The sequence below is a fragment of the Phaethon lepturus genome, unplaced genomic scaffold, assembly GCF_000687285.1.
Source record: "Phaethon lepturus isolate BGI_N335 unplaced genomic scaffold, ASM68728v1 scaffold50458, whole genome shotgun sequence".
NCBI classification, from domain to species: domain Eukaryota; kingdom Metazoa; phylum Chordata; class Aves; order Phaethontiformes; family Phaethontidae; genus Phaethon; species Phaethon lepturus.
Genome location: NW_010559340.1, coordinates 6,307 through 23,863, shown reverse-complemented (window position 1 = coordinate 23,863; position 17,557 = coordinate 6,307). Strand labels below are relative to the sequence as shown.

The window sequence follows — 17,557 nt, the reverse complement described above, 5'->3', positions numbered from 1 at the left end:
CAAGGCAACCCCCAATACCAATACAGGCTGGAGGATGAAGGAATTTGGAGTAGCCCTGCTGAGAAGGACTTGGGGGTACTGGTGGATGAAAAGCTGGACAGGAGCTGGCAGTGTGTGCTCGTAGCCCAGAAGGCCAACCATATCCTGGTCTTCTTCCAAAGCAGCGTGGCCAGCAGGTCGAGGGAGGTGATTCTGCCCCTCTACTCCACTCTTATGAGAGCCCACCTAGAGTCCTGCATCCATCTCTTCCGTTTAGCACAGGAAAGACATGGACCTGTTGGAGAGGGTCCAGAGGAGGGACACAGAAATGCTCACAGGGATAGAGCACCTGTCCTCTGTGAACAGGCTGAGAGAGCTGGGGTTGTTCAGCCTGGAGAAGAGAAGGCTCCAGGGAGCCCTTATGGCAGCCTTCTCCTATGTAAAGGGGGCTTCTAAGAAAGATGGGGACAAACTTTTTAGCAGGGCCTGCTGCATAGCACAAGAGGTAATGGTTTTCAACTAAAAGAGGGCAGATTTAGACTAGATTTAAGGAAGATGTTTTTTCACAATGAGGGTGGTGAAACCCTGGCCCAGGTTGCCCAGAGAGGTGGTAGATGCCCCATCCCTGGAAGCACTCAAGGTCAGGCTGGACGGGGCTCTGAGCAACCTGATCTAGTTGAAGGTGTCCCTGCTTACTGCAGGGGGCTTGGACTAGATGATCTTTAAAGGTCCCTTCCAACCCAAAGATGCTGTGATTCTGAGTCTTGCCAGATACAGTTAGCATAAGGGTGCCTTTATCCATAGCAAGGATTGTGCAGTACACAAATATCATTAAAAGCAAATTAAAAAAACACCTTGTTGGCCTTAGGCTCAATGTGAGAAGAGTATTTTTCAGAATGTTAGGGGAAAAAATAATAATCAGAAAAATAAAATATTCCATTAAACATGTGGCAAAATTAAAGATTGCTTATAAGTTGACCTTTGTTTTTATAACTCTCTCTGCTTTAAGCCAATGAATCCTCGATCACAATAATGCAACACTATTAGAAAATGAAGTACAGGGAAGGAGAGATCTCTGTACTCACAACTGTTCCTTGGAAAAGAAGGGGATGATTTGGAGGAGTGTGGTTAACATACAGTAACATGTATTAGAAGTAAATGCTATATAACAATATTTGTGTCAGCCTAAAGCATTTTTTTTGTCAGTATATTGCTGACAAAGTCCTATTGACATGACAGTAGATTATTATCTCTGATGGAATATATTCCTTGTCTTCCCCAGAGTCATTTGCCTTGGATCCACAGTTTGAATCCAGGACTAGAAAAAATAAGTGCAATTGTATGGGAGGGTAATGACTGCAAGAAAGCAGATATGTCTGTACTTGAAATCAGTGGTATGATAATGAACAGAGTGAGTATTCTTTTTACTTTATGCAAATATTGTATTTAGGAATCTATGTACTACCAAAAATAAGCTTGTTTTACGTTGGGGTGTGTTTGGTTTTTCTTTTTTTTTTTTTTTTAAATATCTGTTATTGACATTGTTGTTCCATGGTTTACATCACTCTCGTCTACTTGTTACTAACAGATAAAAGAGCTATCAAATCTTAAGTATTGGGACACTAAAATGTGTTTGCACTGTTAAGTGCATACTAACATAGCCAACCTCTGATTTACTGTTCCAAAGTGAGGTATGCTGTGAATGTTCTTATTTATGTCCTTCATTCCAATGAACAACTAATGTTGGGTTAGATATAGGAATATACAGATCTGAGTATTTGGATGCTAAGTTAAGTTTGGAAAAGAAAGCTTTCCTCTTTAGGAAACAGACATCTAAGAGGATGAGTGGAATGTTTCACTAGTCCTCCCTTGTTTTTCCTTAGTAGTCATCTTCAGGAAACAGCTGGAAGAGCATTTATTTGACAACGTAATTTTTTTCAATATAGGCAACATAGGCACTTTGTAGAGTTGAACATAAAATGCTGCCATAGCTTAAGAAAACTCTCACTAATTCTGACAAGCTGATACTTACAATCTCCAACTTGTTAAAAAGCAATGTATTCACAAATTTAGTTCAGATCTCTGTACCTGACTCAGAGATGATATGGTTTTGGGTGCAGTCCACAGTAGCAGTAAACTTAACAAAGCCATAGCCAGGACAACAGAGCTCCAGTCCTGTCTGCACTGTGAACACATTGATTCCTTTTAAAAAAATACAACCTAAAAGCAAAACACAAATAGGAGCAACATACAGGATGTACGCAACGCGATCTGACTGGCGCACTTTGCTAATTCACCGTTGAATGAATTTTTAATATAAGAGTATGCACTGGACTCTTCTAACTGCAATGTTATGTTGTTGGGTTTCTAAATTATCTGTTGTATTTGGTTCCTGTGCATTAAGTGCTCTTTGAAGACTTCCTTTTTCTTAATAGTAAATTGTGAGGATGCTTGATTGAAGGTTTCATATGACTTACTAGGTTATAATGTGCTCTTTGTGATAGTATGACAGTCACATTAACAATATATTTATTGACTTAATTACAAATTAATTCCAAAATTAAAAATATACCTTGTTTTCTTTTGTTTTTAGGTGAACAGCTATATACCAGGAATTGGTTATCAGATTTTTGGAAACGTCATATCTTTAATCTTGGGTTTAATGCCATTTGTCTTTCGACTTTCCCAAGCTAAAGATTTGGAACAACTAGCTACACATTCTGCCACTGAACTTTGTATGACTGCATTTGGGTCAAATGGAGACATTCTGGTTCTCTCAATGGTTATTATAAGTTTTGTGGTCCGTGTGTCTCTAGTGTGGATTTTCTTTTTTCTGCTGTGTGTAGCAGAGAGGACATATAAACAGGTACGACCAGCAAACTAAGAGGCTGCATCCAAAGCAAACCAAGGTTTAATGTTTGTGTTTTTTTGACTTTGTGGCTATTTTAAACTTGTTTTCTCCAGTGCGCTATGATTCATAGATGAATGATGACAAATACTTCAGTGGACTTAGAGTTTAGGAGATGACTCAGTTGCAATGGACTGAAGTCTCTGTACAGTCTCTGTAGCTAAACCTTTTTTCCTGGAGAGCATTTCTGAGGGAAAACTTTTTAATCTTTCATTTCAGATTTCTGGCTCAGTGCATTAACCCAGCTCTTTAGTCATGTCTCAGTGTTCCCCGAGGGGAAGGAGTTTCAAGAAAAGAACTTCATAATTTTCCAGTTTGTTCTACTAGTGTGTTTCATTCAAAACCTTCAGTTTAATTCAAAACAGTTCAGTCCAGACCCTAGCCAAGAGACCTGCCTGCTTTGCTGGTAGATCAGTCCTATGGATGGAGACTGTGCAAGCTGCTGTCTGAAGTAAATACACCTGTTAATTTATTGCTTGTTATTGCAATTTAAACTTTTAAGAGAGTATCAATATCCCTTACTAGCTGCAGAGTATAGATACTTACTGGTCTGCAGAAGAAAAAAAATTACTCTGTCTTTCCCCAAGTTGTAGCCAATATGTGTGATTTAATACAGTAGAATAGAATTAACCTGCTTCTAATAATTTCTGTTGGAAAGAACTTCTTTGATACAAGAACCCTCTAATGCAAATGATTGGCAGGTTTGATTTTTCTCCCAAATTCTAAGAGCATAGCAGATCTGTTGTCTGAAATTTGAAGAAAGGAACTTAGTGTGGCTAAATTTTATCATTATACTACAAAGACTTTTAAACTTTTTAGTGTACCTCCTCTTTTTAGTAACATATTACTCTTATTTCTGCACTATATTAACATATTTTAATTTACACTGATACATTGTACATTACTTTGACATATTAAATGAAGCCTTTTCTCCATTTTCTTTCTAGAGCCCTTGAAAATTAATGAACAGTTAATTTATTTTTTTTTTCCTTCTCTGCAGAGGCTACTTTTTGCCAAACTTTTTGGTCACCTAACATCTGCCAGAAGGGCAAGAAAGTCAGAGGTTCCTCACTTCCGCTTGAAGAAAGTACAGAATATAAAAATGTGGCTTTCTCTCAGATCCTATCTAAAGGTAAAATAATGTATATTTTTTGCTACCATTTTAATATAAAGTATCTCATATTCTGTTGATGGAAGGTTGGTATTCTTGTCTGAATTTTTCCTCCTGTGCACTTACCCTTATTCGTGCACATGTGCCTTATACACTTCATTTTAGCGACTCTGGGCCAGCAGTGTCTGCAGGCAGACAGATTGTGAGAAAGTAGTAAATATCTATTTTTTACCTTGGAGTGAAGTAGGAGTGTGTTCAGAGTTGGAGTCTTTTCTTACTAATGCTAGCAGAAAAGTATCTCAGGTGAATGTGTTGGTTAAAAATGACCACTTGTAGTATAGTACAGACAATACCTTATTGTAAGAGCCCCACCAGTTAGTGTCATTAACGCAGATGGAATTTATGTGTGTATTTGTGCTGTGAGTGTATATGTGCCAGGTGAAGCTAGAAATTATGCACAAGTATTATGTCTAAGACATTCCAATCCCTATACTGTATGTTCAGCTCATACTTGAGTAATCTCCTTATCTCTCTAATGATCTTTTCAAGCCGGAGCATTTTGACGATTCTTTGTGAAAGGATCCATATTATCTAACTCAGGGTTAGTTTGTTGGTTCCTCCCCCACCCCCAAGTTTTTTTCCATTTTTCTCTATGCATTAGGTAATTTGACTCGGATGAAGCTAGGTTTTTCCCTATTCGGTTTCTGTAGGACCAGTTTTTTGATGAACAGCAACTGACAATCTCCTGTTAATAGTGGTAATCCCCTTACTTTTATCTATGCTTCAGCAATATGCAATAGCAATTAAGAAAGGTTAGATGATATCTGCTATCAATTTAGAAGTAGATAAAGGATTATGAAAACATAAAGAAGTTATGGTGTGGGGGCTGGGGAGTGTGGAAAGCAGGAACTACAAGCGGGCAAAATTTTTAACATAAAGCACAATCTTAAATTTGAAAGGTGCATCATTTTAAGAGGAACTGAGGCAATTCATTTACAACACCCCTTGTGTTATGGAAGTATCTGTTGGGGGGTTTGTAAAAAAAGAGGTACCTGTTAAACTTTGCGTTTGAGAGACTTCTATCTTTTTACTTGTAGTCTGTTATGTGTTGCTGGGTGGGAGGAAAGGAGAATAACATCACTTGGACAATAGAATGTACTTTTGATGGTAGCATTGTTATGGAGTGTCTTGCCTTCTTTCCTCACAACCACATCTGTATATTCCACCTTTTCTTATGCCACCAGAACCATTTGTATAATCGTATGGCTAAGAAAAAAGCCATCGGTGGTTAGAGGCAGGTGCATAAGGAACTGACCCAACTGAAAAATAACCAGTCAAGAACAGTAATTTTCTCCATCTATTGCTTTACTTGGTTCACTGGGCAGCTCTGTAATGCCTGTGCTAGCACAAGGAAAGGAACGCAGGGCTGCCTTCTTGCAGTGGTGCTGCTGGTATATACTGGCATAGCATTTGTCCAAAGTACACTTGCATATTACCTGTCTGTATATGTGTCCACCTGTGAGGACGTCAACTAGGGCATATACACATCTCAAGTCTTGCACGGGCAAAACACGCTGGCTCATTATAGAAGTAGTGTATCTATACCTGCAGTAGTAATTTGCACGTCATTTTTTTTTCAGTAGTTAAGCTTCCTATCTCTTCCTCAAAGTTTCAGTGTCATAGCTTGCATATGTACACCTCCCATTCTTCCCACATTTATACAATTAGTAGTGTATCTGGAGAACAAAGTTGAGAAATAGTGTCTGTTATAACTTGTACATGTTTCAATGCAGCACAGGATGTTTAATTCTTTAATTGAAAAAAAAAACCAAAAAAAAACCCGAGGAAAAAGCTCAGTGGGAGGAAACATTTCGTTGTACCAGTAAGCAAGGAAAACATGGTTGAAAACAGTGAGGTTGCACCTTTCAAGACAAGTGTGTGTGTTCCCCAGTTTTCCTTTTTGCTCTGGGGAAGGGAATGATGATACTACATCTAGACAATGGGACGGTGATTTACAGCTACAATTTTTGTGTGTCAAAAAGAGGTAAGTAATGGAAAATACCAACCATGTGAAATCATATCTTGATATCCTGTTGTGTCCAAAAATCTTTTGTTAGCACTGGTTTGATACTTGGGGTTAAAGCCCAGGGCCATATCAGATTCGTTATGTTGGGAAATGCTGCCTAAATGAAAGTTACTTCACATCATGAAGGAGCTGACTGGACAAGTGGTGAATATTTTCTTTTCTCATAGTTATCTTCAAATGCTTACGTGAAATTAATTCAGATATGCCTTTCGGGGTATCAAATGTAGTGGTATTATTACGATCTAATATGGTGTTTGGAACATAGATTCCCAAATTGTAAGCCATGATGAAATGTAGGTTCAAGGTGTGAATCTAACTGGATTTGCTAAATATCAACGCTGGTTGGGTAGGTTTTCACTCACATATGTGTATCCTTTATTTTCAGCGTCGTGGTCCTCAACGTTCAGTTGACGTAATAGTTTCATCTGCCTTCCTACTAACTATCTCAGTTGTGTTTATCTGTTGTGCACAGGTGAGAAAATCTTACTTGTATAGAAACAACCATGATTTAAATAGTTCTAAAAATAATTTTGATTGCCTTTTGTATGGTGGTTCCTATTAAAATCAGTGAAAAATCAGTAACAGCTGTTGTAGCTTTTCAGAAGATTAAGCTACATTTTGTATTGTTAATTTTATCTACTTCAGAATATTATTCTGTAAGAACTAAAGAAACTTATTGATAGTTATAGAATTCATGTAATTCCTAACATGATATTATTATTTTTTAAATCTGCGTCCTCTTTCATTTTCCATCATGGATTATGGAACACAGGTGGTGGGTTTTTTTCCTAACATTTTGCATTAAAAGACACTTTTGCAAAGATGCCAAGATTGACCTTAATTGATGATTTTTGTGAGAAACAAGACTGTTGGCTATATTAGCCTGCCCTCTAGTGGAATATCTTTTAGTAAGCAAATATGTGTTTAAAGATTATTTTTCCTTGAGCTTCTGTTTCAGAATACAGGGAAGCTTCTGAATGGCTGATGGTTGTATTTTTCCCCCCACTTTCTTCCCTAGTTGTCACTAATGTGTTCTCCTGGTAGCTAATTATAAATATTTTAATAAGAATATAATTTAGCAGTAACTCTGCTTGGATTCAATTTTCTATATAATTCAGTACATTTGAGAATATATTCTAGTTTTTATCCCATAAACTGTCTTCGCAAGTTTAAAGTTGTCTTAGAGTGTTCTTTTTTTTTCTTTTGCTTTAGGAACATGAAAAAAAGATTTGTCTAAATTGTCATTGAGCCTTTCAAAGCCTATCTTTTCTCAAACCTCATATATTTGACACAGTGTTGATTTTAAATTATTATTCAAATATCTTTTATGCCTAAAAAAACCCCATATACTTATTACTGGGAAATATTTTTTGGAGTTGGGGAGATAGATAGTTGTTTTCTTATGTTGTAATGTAATTATTACTTTGAATTAATTTTTTTTCTGTTTTGTTTCTAGCTGCTTCACATGCATGAGATCTTCCTTGATTGTCACTACAACTGGGAACTTGTAATTTGGTGCATTTCACTAACTCTTTTTCTCTTAAGATTTGTTACTCTTGGATCTGAGACCAGCAAAAAGTACAGCAATACCTCAATATTACTTACTGAGCAGGTGAGAATTTGTATAGACCTATATTTTTATATCTAAACAAGTCATTCACCTAGTATGTGTCAGGTGCATTTTAGATGAATTAAAATAGTCTGGATTAGGGAGTTAATTATGGTGTAGTGAAACAACACTTCTACAACCTGAAGTTCAGTTTCTCTCAGTGTGTGACTTTGTTTAAAAGTTGTATGGAACATTGAGATGGCCACATCCCGATTTCTCTTTAAGTGAGCGGGCTTAGAGACATCAGTATGTATCATTTGATATAATTAAAGATCTAACAGAACACAAACATAAAAAGTAGTTTTTAAACAGGAAAAAGAAACCTGAACTCTCAAAGTGTTGGATGGGAGAGTAAAAGATTTGAAATTAAACTTACCCTCTACGAAGTGGGTCACTGGGCTGCTAATTTTGACTGCTAGGTTGTGTGGATTACATATAGTTTCCTCTAGACTCTTTGGAAACTTTTTCTTTCAGTTTTCTGTGAAGCTTGGCTTTGGGTCTACACACTTTTCTTCTCAGGAATATTCTAGTCAGCGTTTGTATTGCAAACTTCCCTCTGCTCTGCCTGGTACTGCTGATAGTTTTCCGACCTAAGCATGTTCAGTTAGTGTTAGGTAAGAAGTAATCTGCTCAACGAGGTTTCACACTGGTGCAAAACACAGCATTCAGGATAAGGTAACTAGGAAACCTGTGAAGATATCTTAAGCTGCCTACGGGAAATGTGTTCAGGTTGGAGAATAAAATCTTTCAAGCTGAGTCTCCCAGTCAGTATGTTAAGCTTACGATAGAATTTACCTTGTCCTGACTGCTCTGTTTTGTACCAGTGTGAAACCTCTCAGAGTTCCTGAACCCGGAGAGCTTTGCATTGTTCTGTTGATCCTCCGAGTACGAATAGCCTAATGTGCCAGTGAAGTTTATGTCCTCTATTTCTGGAATGAAAATGGAGGGGAATGTTTGGAATAAGGTTTGGAAAAAGTGCAGAGCGCAAGGCGAGAGAGAGAGACAAACCATGTCAAGCCTTTGTTTTGCTTTCATAGGTTTCTATACTATGCTCTTCATCAGAGTCAGTGTTTGAACATTTTAAGCCAGCATGGACATTGAAGGAAGCACTCTTATGTCCCAAGAACTTGAAAAAAAATACAGAAAGTGCTGTGTCATCAGACACTTAGCTTCCTATTGAATCCAGCTTATCCTGTTAAGTCAGAAATGACTGAGCGCTTTATGAAATGAAAACCAAAACAGAATTTACAATTATTTCTCAGAAAATAAGAAGGATAAACATCACCCTGGGTAGAACTCATTTTAGACTGATTTCAGATAATAGCTGGATACCACAGCATATTTACAGTGTTCTTGAGAAAGACTCATGAAAGTCTGACATTTTGGCCTTTCATGAGAGGTCAAGTCCAAACAATTGACTGACACTTGATCTAAAAAATGACATCTGAACTGTCCTTGACAATCACACACTAGTGTTATTAGGCTTACTGAGAAGAGAATGAAGCTTTAAAACGAACAAAAAACTACAAAAAAAAAAAAGCCTCAACCCCCAGTTTCAATTTAAATTCTTCATGGATAAGTTGAAATTGCAAATTCTACTTTGTCAGCAAAGTTCCAGCCACTTCTGTGTGCTTTATATTAAACTTATGAATTTTATGATTAGGAGTCGTGATGGGAAACTAAAAGATCAATCATCTTACATCAAGGGATTTTTTGACTGTATGGTGTTTGCCGGTAATTTTTCAAGTCCTCCTGAAAATGTTTTTAATTGGTCTTGTAAATTAAGTGCCTCAGTGGTTCCTTTTAGAGTAAAACACAATGCGTGCTCTGATCAAAGTTGTTGTCGTGCCAGTTTCAAGTCTCAGAATAGGTGTGGTAGGTGGCAATGCATTCAAACTGCATTCAAACTGCCCTCCTGATTCAAAGTTTTTTATTGAATGTTGATTTTTTTCATAAATTAATGAAATCAATGTAGCTGTCAAAAGAGACTTGAACCTTCCTAGATTCAAACAATGACCTAAGAAAGTCTGGATCACAGACGTGTTGAAATGATTAATATAGTGTTCTTCTACAGCAATGAAGAGTTTAATATTTTTTCAAATATTTCAAGGCACTGGAAAGATTGATTTTCTGCACTCAAGGTGCTCATGAAGTACTCAGTTATACTAAAATCTTTTAAAAAGAAATGACACTTCAGCAGAATTATGTTTTAGCATTTCAGTCTATTCAATAACTTTTGGGGATATTAAGCCTTGTAAGGCCTGCATACTAGTATAAAAGCCTTCTGGAAATTAATTGACAAACCTCAGGCAATTATTGAAGAAGGAAAAAGAAATCATGCAGACCTTACAGATGTGGTGTTTTTCCTTGCATTATTGTAAATTACACTAAACTTTAAAGTTGCTATAATAATGTCAAATGTATTTTGTTACCATAAAACATTGTATCTTCCTGGTACTGAGCCAGTATTTGTTCTTAAACATTAAAAAGGAAGCAAAAAATTAGCTTGCTTGCAGAAATGTCATTGCTGTTGTATCATATGGCTGATGAGTAATCACTTAATTTTATTTTTAAATATTTCCACATGAATTCCTTTAAATACTGAATAAGCAGTGATACTCTTATTTTATTTAAATCAGATAAACTTGTACTTGAAAATGGAGAAAAAGCCTAATAAGAAGGAGGAACTGACACTAGTGAACAATGTTTTAAAACTTGCTACTAAGTTATTGAAGGTAAGAATTAAAATAGTATTACCGTATTATACATAACTAAGAAGCAGAACAGATTGCTTAATGAGTCACTGGTGTTACTTCTGCAGGCAGTACAATATGCTTTGGTTTAAATCTGCTCTGTAACTTTTTCATGGCGATGCTACTTGTTCATACGCTACAGTCTGTTATGTTGCTATCATTGTGGATTACAAATTATTATTATATACAATAAGTTTTATTCTTAAACACAGTACATGAGCAATGCGAGATGAGGTGCTTTGGGATGGACAGGATGATAAACTCTTCGGAAATAAGTTTTGCAATTTTGTTGTCTGTTTTGAGTGTCAGTATCTGTTTATAATCATAAGCTGCTGGTGGATTTGTATTCTTCCACAAAAATAATTCCTCTTAACAACTGTCAGTGGTTAGCGTTTCAAATTAAAACTAGATTATACTTGATGTCTTCTTCACTTACTGCCATAGAAGAATCCTTTGGGAAGACAGAGATAAATTGTTACATAGGTCCATTTGTAAGTGAATTAAAAGTATGGATTTCATTTAATGTAATTCAGATATTTGTCAACTGTGCCCTTGAACTATTTGGCAATTTTTTTTTTGCATGGAATTTTGCTGATTAGTAGAAAAGTCTTTTGATTGTGCAATATTATCCTGTTTTCCAGCTAACTATATTTTGTGAGTAGAAGATATTTCTTCATGATGAGAGAACGTGAATTTTTTTATTACTTCCCATTTCTAGAATTCTGCAGAAGAAAAAACATCTTTCAGTCATCTGGAGCTAGAGCATGGACACACTTAGGGCTTTTTTAAACTTGTATTGATGTTGTTATTCTTAACAAAGCAGTGGTTGAGGTTCTCGGGAAGACACATTTGATCCTACATTGCCTCTGCTGAGTTCCTCAGTTCTTTCAAACTCTCAGATCTCTCATAATTTGGGAAGCAAGCTGTTTTGTTCTTTCACTTGTCTAGGAGTTTAATTCTTCCTCCAAAAATGTCTCATTCTTTTTCAGACTAAACATTTCCCTAATCCAAAACTTATTTAAGGGTCTACCTGAATGCCAAATAAAAGCAATGAATTTAACACTTGAAAAACTTTTTTTATTTTAGGTTTGGCTTTTATGAACAAAACCAATCAATTAGGTCTAGTACTCCTTATGTGTTTTTACACTAAACTTAACAGTATATAACTTATAATTGACTGAAGTGGGCTTTCAGAGAGGAAGCCAGACCTGACACTATAAAAAGCAAATTCATGGCTTGCCTCCCCACCTCTCTCGCCATGGTGTTTCAGTGCTTAATCACTTCTACTGTTGTGTAAACATTTTTAAAATAGCTGCAGCTTTCAGTATTTGAACCTTGTTATACATTCTGCTGTTATGGTAAAGTTGTTAACGAGATGCTGCCAATTTTGTTATTCTTCGGTTCAGAAGTAAGGTAACAACAATATTGTGATTTCTCCTTCAGGGAATCAACTTCTTCATTTAGTCCAAGATAGAGTGGTCATGTAGAACAGTTTCCCAGGAATGACTGGCAAATGTAAAAGTATTTTCCTCCCCCTCAGATAAATTTCCGTCAATCCAGACACCCCTCCCACTGCTTCTGAGTATAGCAGAACTGATACTGATTCCATGTGCAGAGATCCTCATCAGCAGAGGGAATGGCTGGATTATCATACAGTAAACCTGAACCATATCTTTCAATGCCTCTGCAGTCAGGAAAATTAAAGCCTATTATGAGAAACAGTTGGGTTTTGTTGCATATAATGGTGCTTTAAGACCTTGGTGCCTCCATTCTAGCACACATTGAATTCTGGTCACCCACCCTGTTGATTCCTGTGTGCCAAGGAGCAGTTCTTAAAATGAAGTTTAAATTCTGTTTAATCAAGCCAACTAGTAGCTGAGATGATGGAATATTTCTTCTAGTCAGCTGAGTAATTCTCCCCACCAGCACACCTTTAACAGTGTGTGTGGTCCCTTCATCTCAAAAGAACTACGCAGCACTTTCCATGAGAGGACTGATGGAGTCATCAAGGACTGAAAGGTGACAAAGCAACAACTTGAGAGTTATGGTAGAGCAATACGGAGAGCCTGGCGAAGTCAGTTACTGACTGTATCTCTTGGTATAAGAATAAGGGACCGCAAAGCTTTTGGGACCTGGTTTTAGAACAAACAAAGTATTCTCTGTGCATCAGGTGGCAGGCGTGTGCAACTGTTGGTCAAAGGACACTGTGGATGCAGAAAGGTTTTCTGGATTCAAGGAGAGACTGGACAAATAGACTAGACAAAGCACAATAGATTCAGAGTATCTCGCAAGTTGAAATGTTTGTGTGCTGTGAGAAGTAGCTACTGTTGGTGGCAGGATGCCGATCAATGCTTGATCTGATTCACTTCAGTCTTTTTCAGCCTTTATGAGGCTTTTCTCAGTGTTTTAAAAAAAATGTTCATGTTTTACTCTTTCCAGAAATGTATCAACTGACATGGCCTTTCCAGCAGGGGACTTGGCTTTTGTGGCACAAATCCCAGACCCAGGCCATCATTTAGTTACTGTGAGAGCATGCCCAAAAATGAGATGGGATTTCCAAGCCACCTAGTATGAGCTTTATATGAATTCTTGGTAGTTAGTGATCAACGCAATCACGTATTTCATGTCCAGTAGCTAAATGGAGGTTTTAGTTGTTTTTTTTTTTTAATTTGGTTTTGGATGTTTTTGATCCTTAAGCTTTTACTGAAGACTGTATTATGTTGATTATTCTTACTATTTTCTTACTCACGGAATTGGTAAGATGAATCCAAAATCTAAAAACCTTCTCCTTGAAGGATTTCTCTGCTGTTCTTCTCAGAATCATGTCCTTCATATCTTTTTGTATTTGCGGCAAAGTTTTATACCACATTGCATCTAAATGAAATGTTGTTCATTCTTATTTCACTTCTTTAAAGAAGAATCAGAGCTCTGAAATTCTTCTTTATTAAAAAAGGCTTTCTTTGTTCAAGGCCCAGGATGTAATGCAGGAGAGGGATGAAGATGAATTTAAAGCTAGAAGAGATAAATGACCAAAGCTGTGATAATTGTTATACTTCATATAATGCACTATTATATTTTAAAACTTTTTTCTTCCTTTGTTTGACATATTTCTAGGCCAGAAAAGTTTGAGTGACTTTATTCATACACCAATAACTGAAAATTGGTGAAATAGCCTCTGTTCAAGTTCTGTTGCAGATTAATTTTGGCTAATTTTTTGATCCTTCCAATTTAAAAAGAAAAGTAAAATCCTGGCAGTTAAATGGCTATTGGTATTTTATTTCCTTTATCTTCCTTTTCTGGCTATGTCCATCAGTAATTGTTCTCAAAATTAATGGAAAAGGAGGGAAATTGCATTAGGAAAGATGTTTTTGTTAATTTTTCATGGTAGTGAGATAGCCTTCAGTTACTGTGGAGAATCTCTTTTCTTGTTTGTTTGTGGTTGTGCTGTCTGTCAGCTATTTTAACACTGAAGGTGATTTCTGGAAGATTATAAGCACTTCACCTTGGTGCCAGGAATAGTAGGTCTCTGTTTTCCTGGCTCCATGAGCAAATTGGTAGATGCTCTAGATGTGTAGCGTCCAATTTTTTGAAGGGTTATTTAGACACCATCAGTCAACAGTCAGTTAATGTGATCGATATTTTCTTGCACATTGTTTTTTGTATGCAGAAGAATAGGAGAATGTTTTGCTCCTCTGTTACTTGAAGACTTCCTAAACTATCTAATATTGCTCAATACATATGTGGAAAAAAACCCCTCTGTGTAATTTTTGCTTTTTAACAATGTCATTGTTTTACATTACTAGGAACTGGACAGTCCCTTTAGGTTATATGGGCTTACAATGAATCCACTGCTTTATAATATCACCCAGGTTGTCATCCTGTCAGCTGTTTCGGGTGTCATCAGTGACTTGCTTGGATTTAATCTAAAGGTAATGACTTGAGAAGCATCTTTTTTTTTCACCATGGCGTTCAGAATGTTATGATAGATGGATCATACATTGTAGCCTAACAAATTCTTAACTGTATTAACTGAAAGATTTATTGTTTGAAAATTATTATGAAACTTAAACTTTATCAGAAGAATAGTGATGTATTTGTCGAAGCAGCACTTTTAACTTTTTTTTTGCATTTTTGTGGCTTTCTTGATTTAGGACACATAATTACCAAGAATTCTTAGACATACATACAGAGATATTCATACACATAAATACAAGACCTTATTTAACTTTTCTTCGTATCCCATATCTAATTTCTCTCTTGAATTCCTTACTGTTGACTTCGTAGCTCTTTAAGGGATGCAGAAAGATGCAAACTATCCTTGTCTTGCACTGCAGTAAAGTATTACAGCAGATACAGTATTACCATGCCCCATCTTACTCAGTGTCATTTAGTCACGGCTGAAGGACTATCTTGACAGGTCCTACCCTCTGTCCCCTTCTGAGCTACAAACTCTGGAAACTATTTCAAGATTCAGGTTATGAGGCAATGTTACTTTCCACAAGCTTGTAGCACAAAGCCCTTCACTGGCCATTGAGTTTGCTTATGTCTATTCATATTTTTTTCTGTTAGAAGTAAACGAATGTAAAATTTATTTTGTGTATTATAGAATGTGCAGCAAATGCAGTAAGAAAAAAAAATGAGGTATTGCAGTTCTGGTAAACAGAAAACTGAGATGAGAAATAATGATTTACTGCTCTAACTTTTACAGCTCTGGAAGATCAAATCTTGACAATATATAAAGAAGATGAGATAACACAGTGTTATAGAAAAACTCATTGATTGACAAAACTGCCTCAAAGCAGCCACTGAATCTGTATTTCAGATGCTACAACCTCTTCAAGGATGTCGTTTGGAAAATTGAAGTGTTTACATCTGACTGTCTTGTGCAATCTTTGTATTTATTTCATCTTCTCATTGTTTTATGTTCATTTTAGTTGACATTTATATTTTATTTTCAAACTTACTTGTTTAGTTTTGGAAAGGTCAGATTTGGGAAAGGTCAAAAGCTGTGTGTCTGAGAACTTGAAATCCTGGAAATTGATTACACTAAATTACTATATATGTTGTTAAAGCTGAAGCCAATGTTGAACGTTTTTAGTTACAGTAACACTGTATGCAAATAATTTGATTTTTGATAGTGTGGTAAAATTGCTTAGAATATGTCATTTGCACCAATCATTTATGAGGACAACAGAACATCTGTAGATGTTTGGTTGCAATAGAGAAGTGAGACGTACACAAAAAATAAAATACTGACAATACAGTTTGACAGGTAACAGAAATATTTTCTATTACTATTAGAAGCAAGTGGGAATTTTTAATGTCTTGAGTAATTCCAGGATCTAAACTCATATAGGCTGCAGTTTAAATATCCTGGGATATTAATAAGGTATTCTATAACAAGTCAACAAGTGCTCTTTGATAACACTTTTATTAGAGCAATAATTGTAAATGGTTACCATGCTGTATGATATTTTGATATAATTAAATACTGTATTTATTTGAAATACTGGGCTGTTCTGCGCAGCTCTGACTGTGCATGCTCGATATGTGCACTTTTTATTGTTACTTTTAATGAGAAACTTTATATATACATATAAATGTATATTAATTGGAATATATTATGGTGAACTGTGGAGCAGTATATATTATATGTTGAAGTTGAATATTTAAACAAGCGAAAGATTTGCTGGTGAAAGGAATGCTATGAATGACTGAGTGTAAGATAGATAGATGCTCTCCTCTTGTACACTATAGTATATGCCATTCGTACCACATTGAAGTTTAAGAACAATTAAACATAGAAAACAAGTTCCTCTGGCGAGCAGCAGAGCTCATGAAGCCTGGTATTCAGCGGATTTGTGTCTTCAAATAACCTCCTTTCCCTTACTCCTCCCCAGCAGGGGTCATTCCCTAGCGCTCTCCCGGCAGAGGTTTCCCAGCCTCGGGTTTTCCACCTCTCCCTCTGCCTTCTCTCCCTGCCTCCCACATGGACCAGAAGTACTGACTGGTGGTTCTTCAGTGTGACAAAAATAGTCACCTGTGGAGAATTAAGTTACTTGGAACAAACTTCCCATCTACAAATTATTTGGGGAGGATTAATACCACCAGGCGCAAGTATTCCTACGTTTTATGTTTCTAAAATAGTGGCTTCATTTTCAAAAGTGACAAGTAAGTAGGTGACAAGAGTCTGGACATTGCACTATGTTTGCTAATCTTCAGAATCTTGAAAAAATTGAAGTAATGTATCTTAAACTTATGTGGTATACAAATATTTTTATATATAAAGCAACACAAACAAGCATTTTGTATTTTATTTGCCTCTGTACTAATGTTTAATAATGACCAAAGTGCATTCTGGTTTTTGAAAGAATGTATTACTGGAGCTTTAAGAACATACTATATTTTAGTTTCTCATGTGAAAACTTCAGCTGCATCTGATCTGTTTCTTCTTTCTCTGTTGTTTGATGTTGGGATTGTTTTTAAAAATTAAGTACATTTTATACACAGTTTTTTCCAAATTATGGTACAAACCTACACAGAATTTAATTTTGCACAAAATATATTTTAAGAAAAAAAAGTACAGCAGGAGTTCTATGGGTGATAAAAGATAAGGCTATTGTTTTTTACAGCCTGTCACTATTACAAAACCATTATTTACTCTGGAATTATTTTTAGAAATGTAAAATGAATATACGGCTTTCATTACATTTAAAAAAAAAAGGGAGGGAAAACATTGCGGTTTCGGTTGAAGGTGAAATTAGTTTAACCATGTATACCTCAGCAACTAGCACTGTGCTGGATTGTTGCACTAACAAATGGTGGCTTGGGGAGAGTAAAAGATTTGTGAAATGAAATTAAAAATAATAAAAATCTTTATTTGCTACCATTAGACATATTCATTATGTTAAAAATGGGACAGGTTTATTCTCCATCCCTCGATATGGAAAATCCAGTATGAGAATAGAGGCAAGTAGAAATATGGCAGATCTTGCGTGTTAACTGTTATTTTTTGCCACATGTTTTGTAACTGAAAGTGTGATCAGGCTTGGAATAAAGCTTTCTATGGTTGATGGTAAAAAAGTAAAAAAACAATGTGGTGAGCTATATC

The 17,557-nt window shown here is 36.1% G+C and overlaps 1 protein-coding gene across 1 annotated transcript; it reads left to right on the top strand.

Moving 5' to 3' along the window:
* Window positions 1–1,233: 1,233 nt before the first annotated feature.
* On the top strand, window positions 1,234–17,333 carry LOC104615968 (putative homeodomain transcription factor 2). Its single transcript, XM_010293318.1, has 8 exons — window positions 1,234–1,390; window positions 2,573–2,845; window positions 3,888–4,019; window positions 6,470–6,556; window positions 7,541–7,696; window positions 10,333–10,428; window positions 14,250–14,375; window positions 15,155–17,333. Exons 1-8 carry the CDS (start codon window positions 1,235–1,237, stop codon window positions 15,173–15,175), a joined length of 1,047 nt encoding a protein of 348 aa, XP_010291620.1. The 5' UTR covers window position 1,234; the 3' UTR covers window positions 15,176–17,333.
* Window positions 17,334–17,557: the final 224 nt, after the last annotated feature.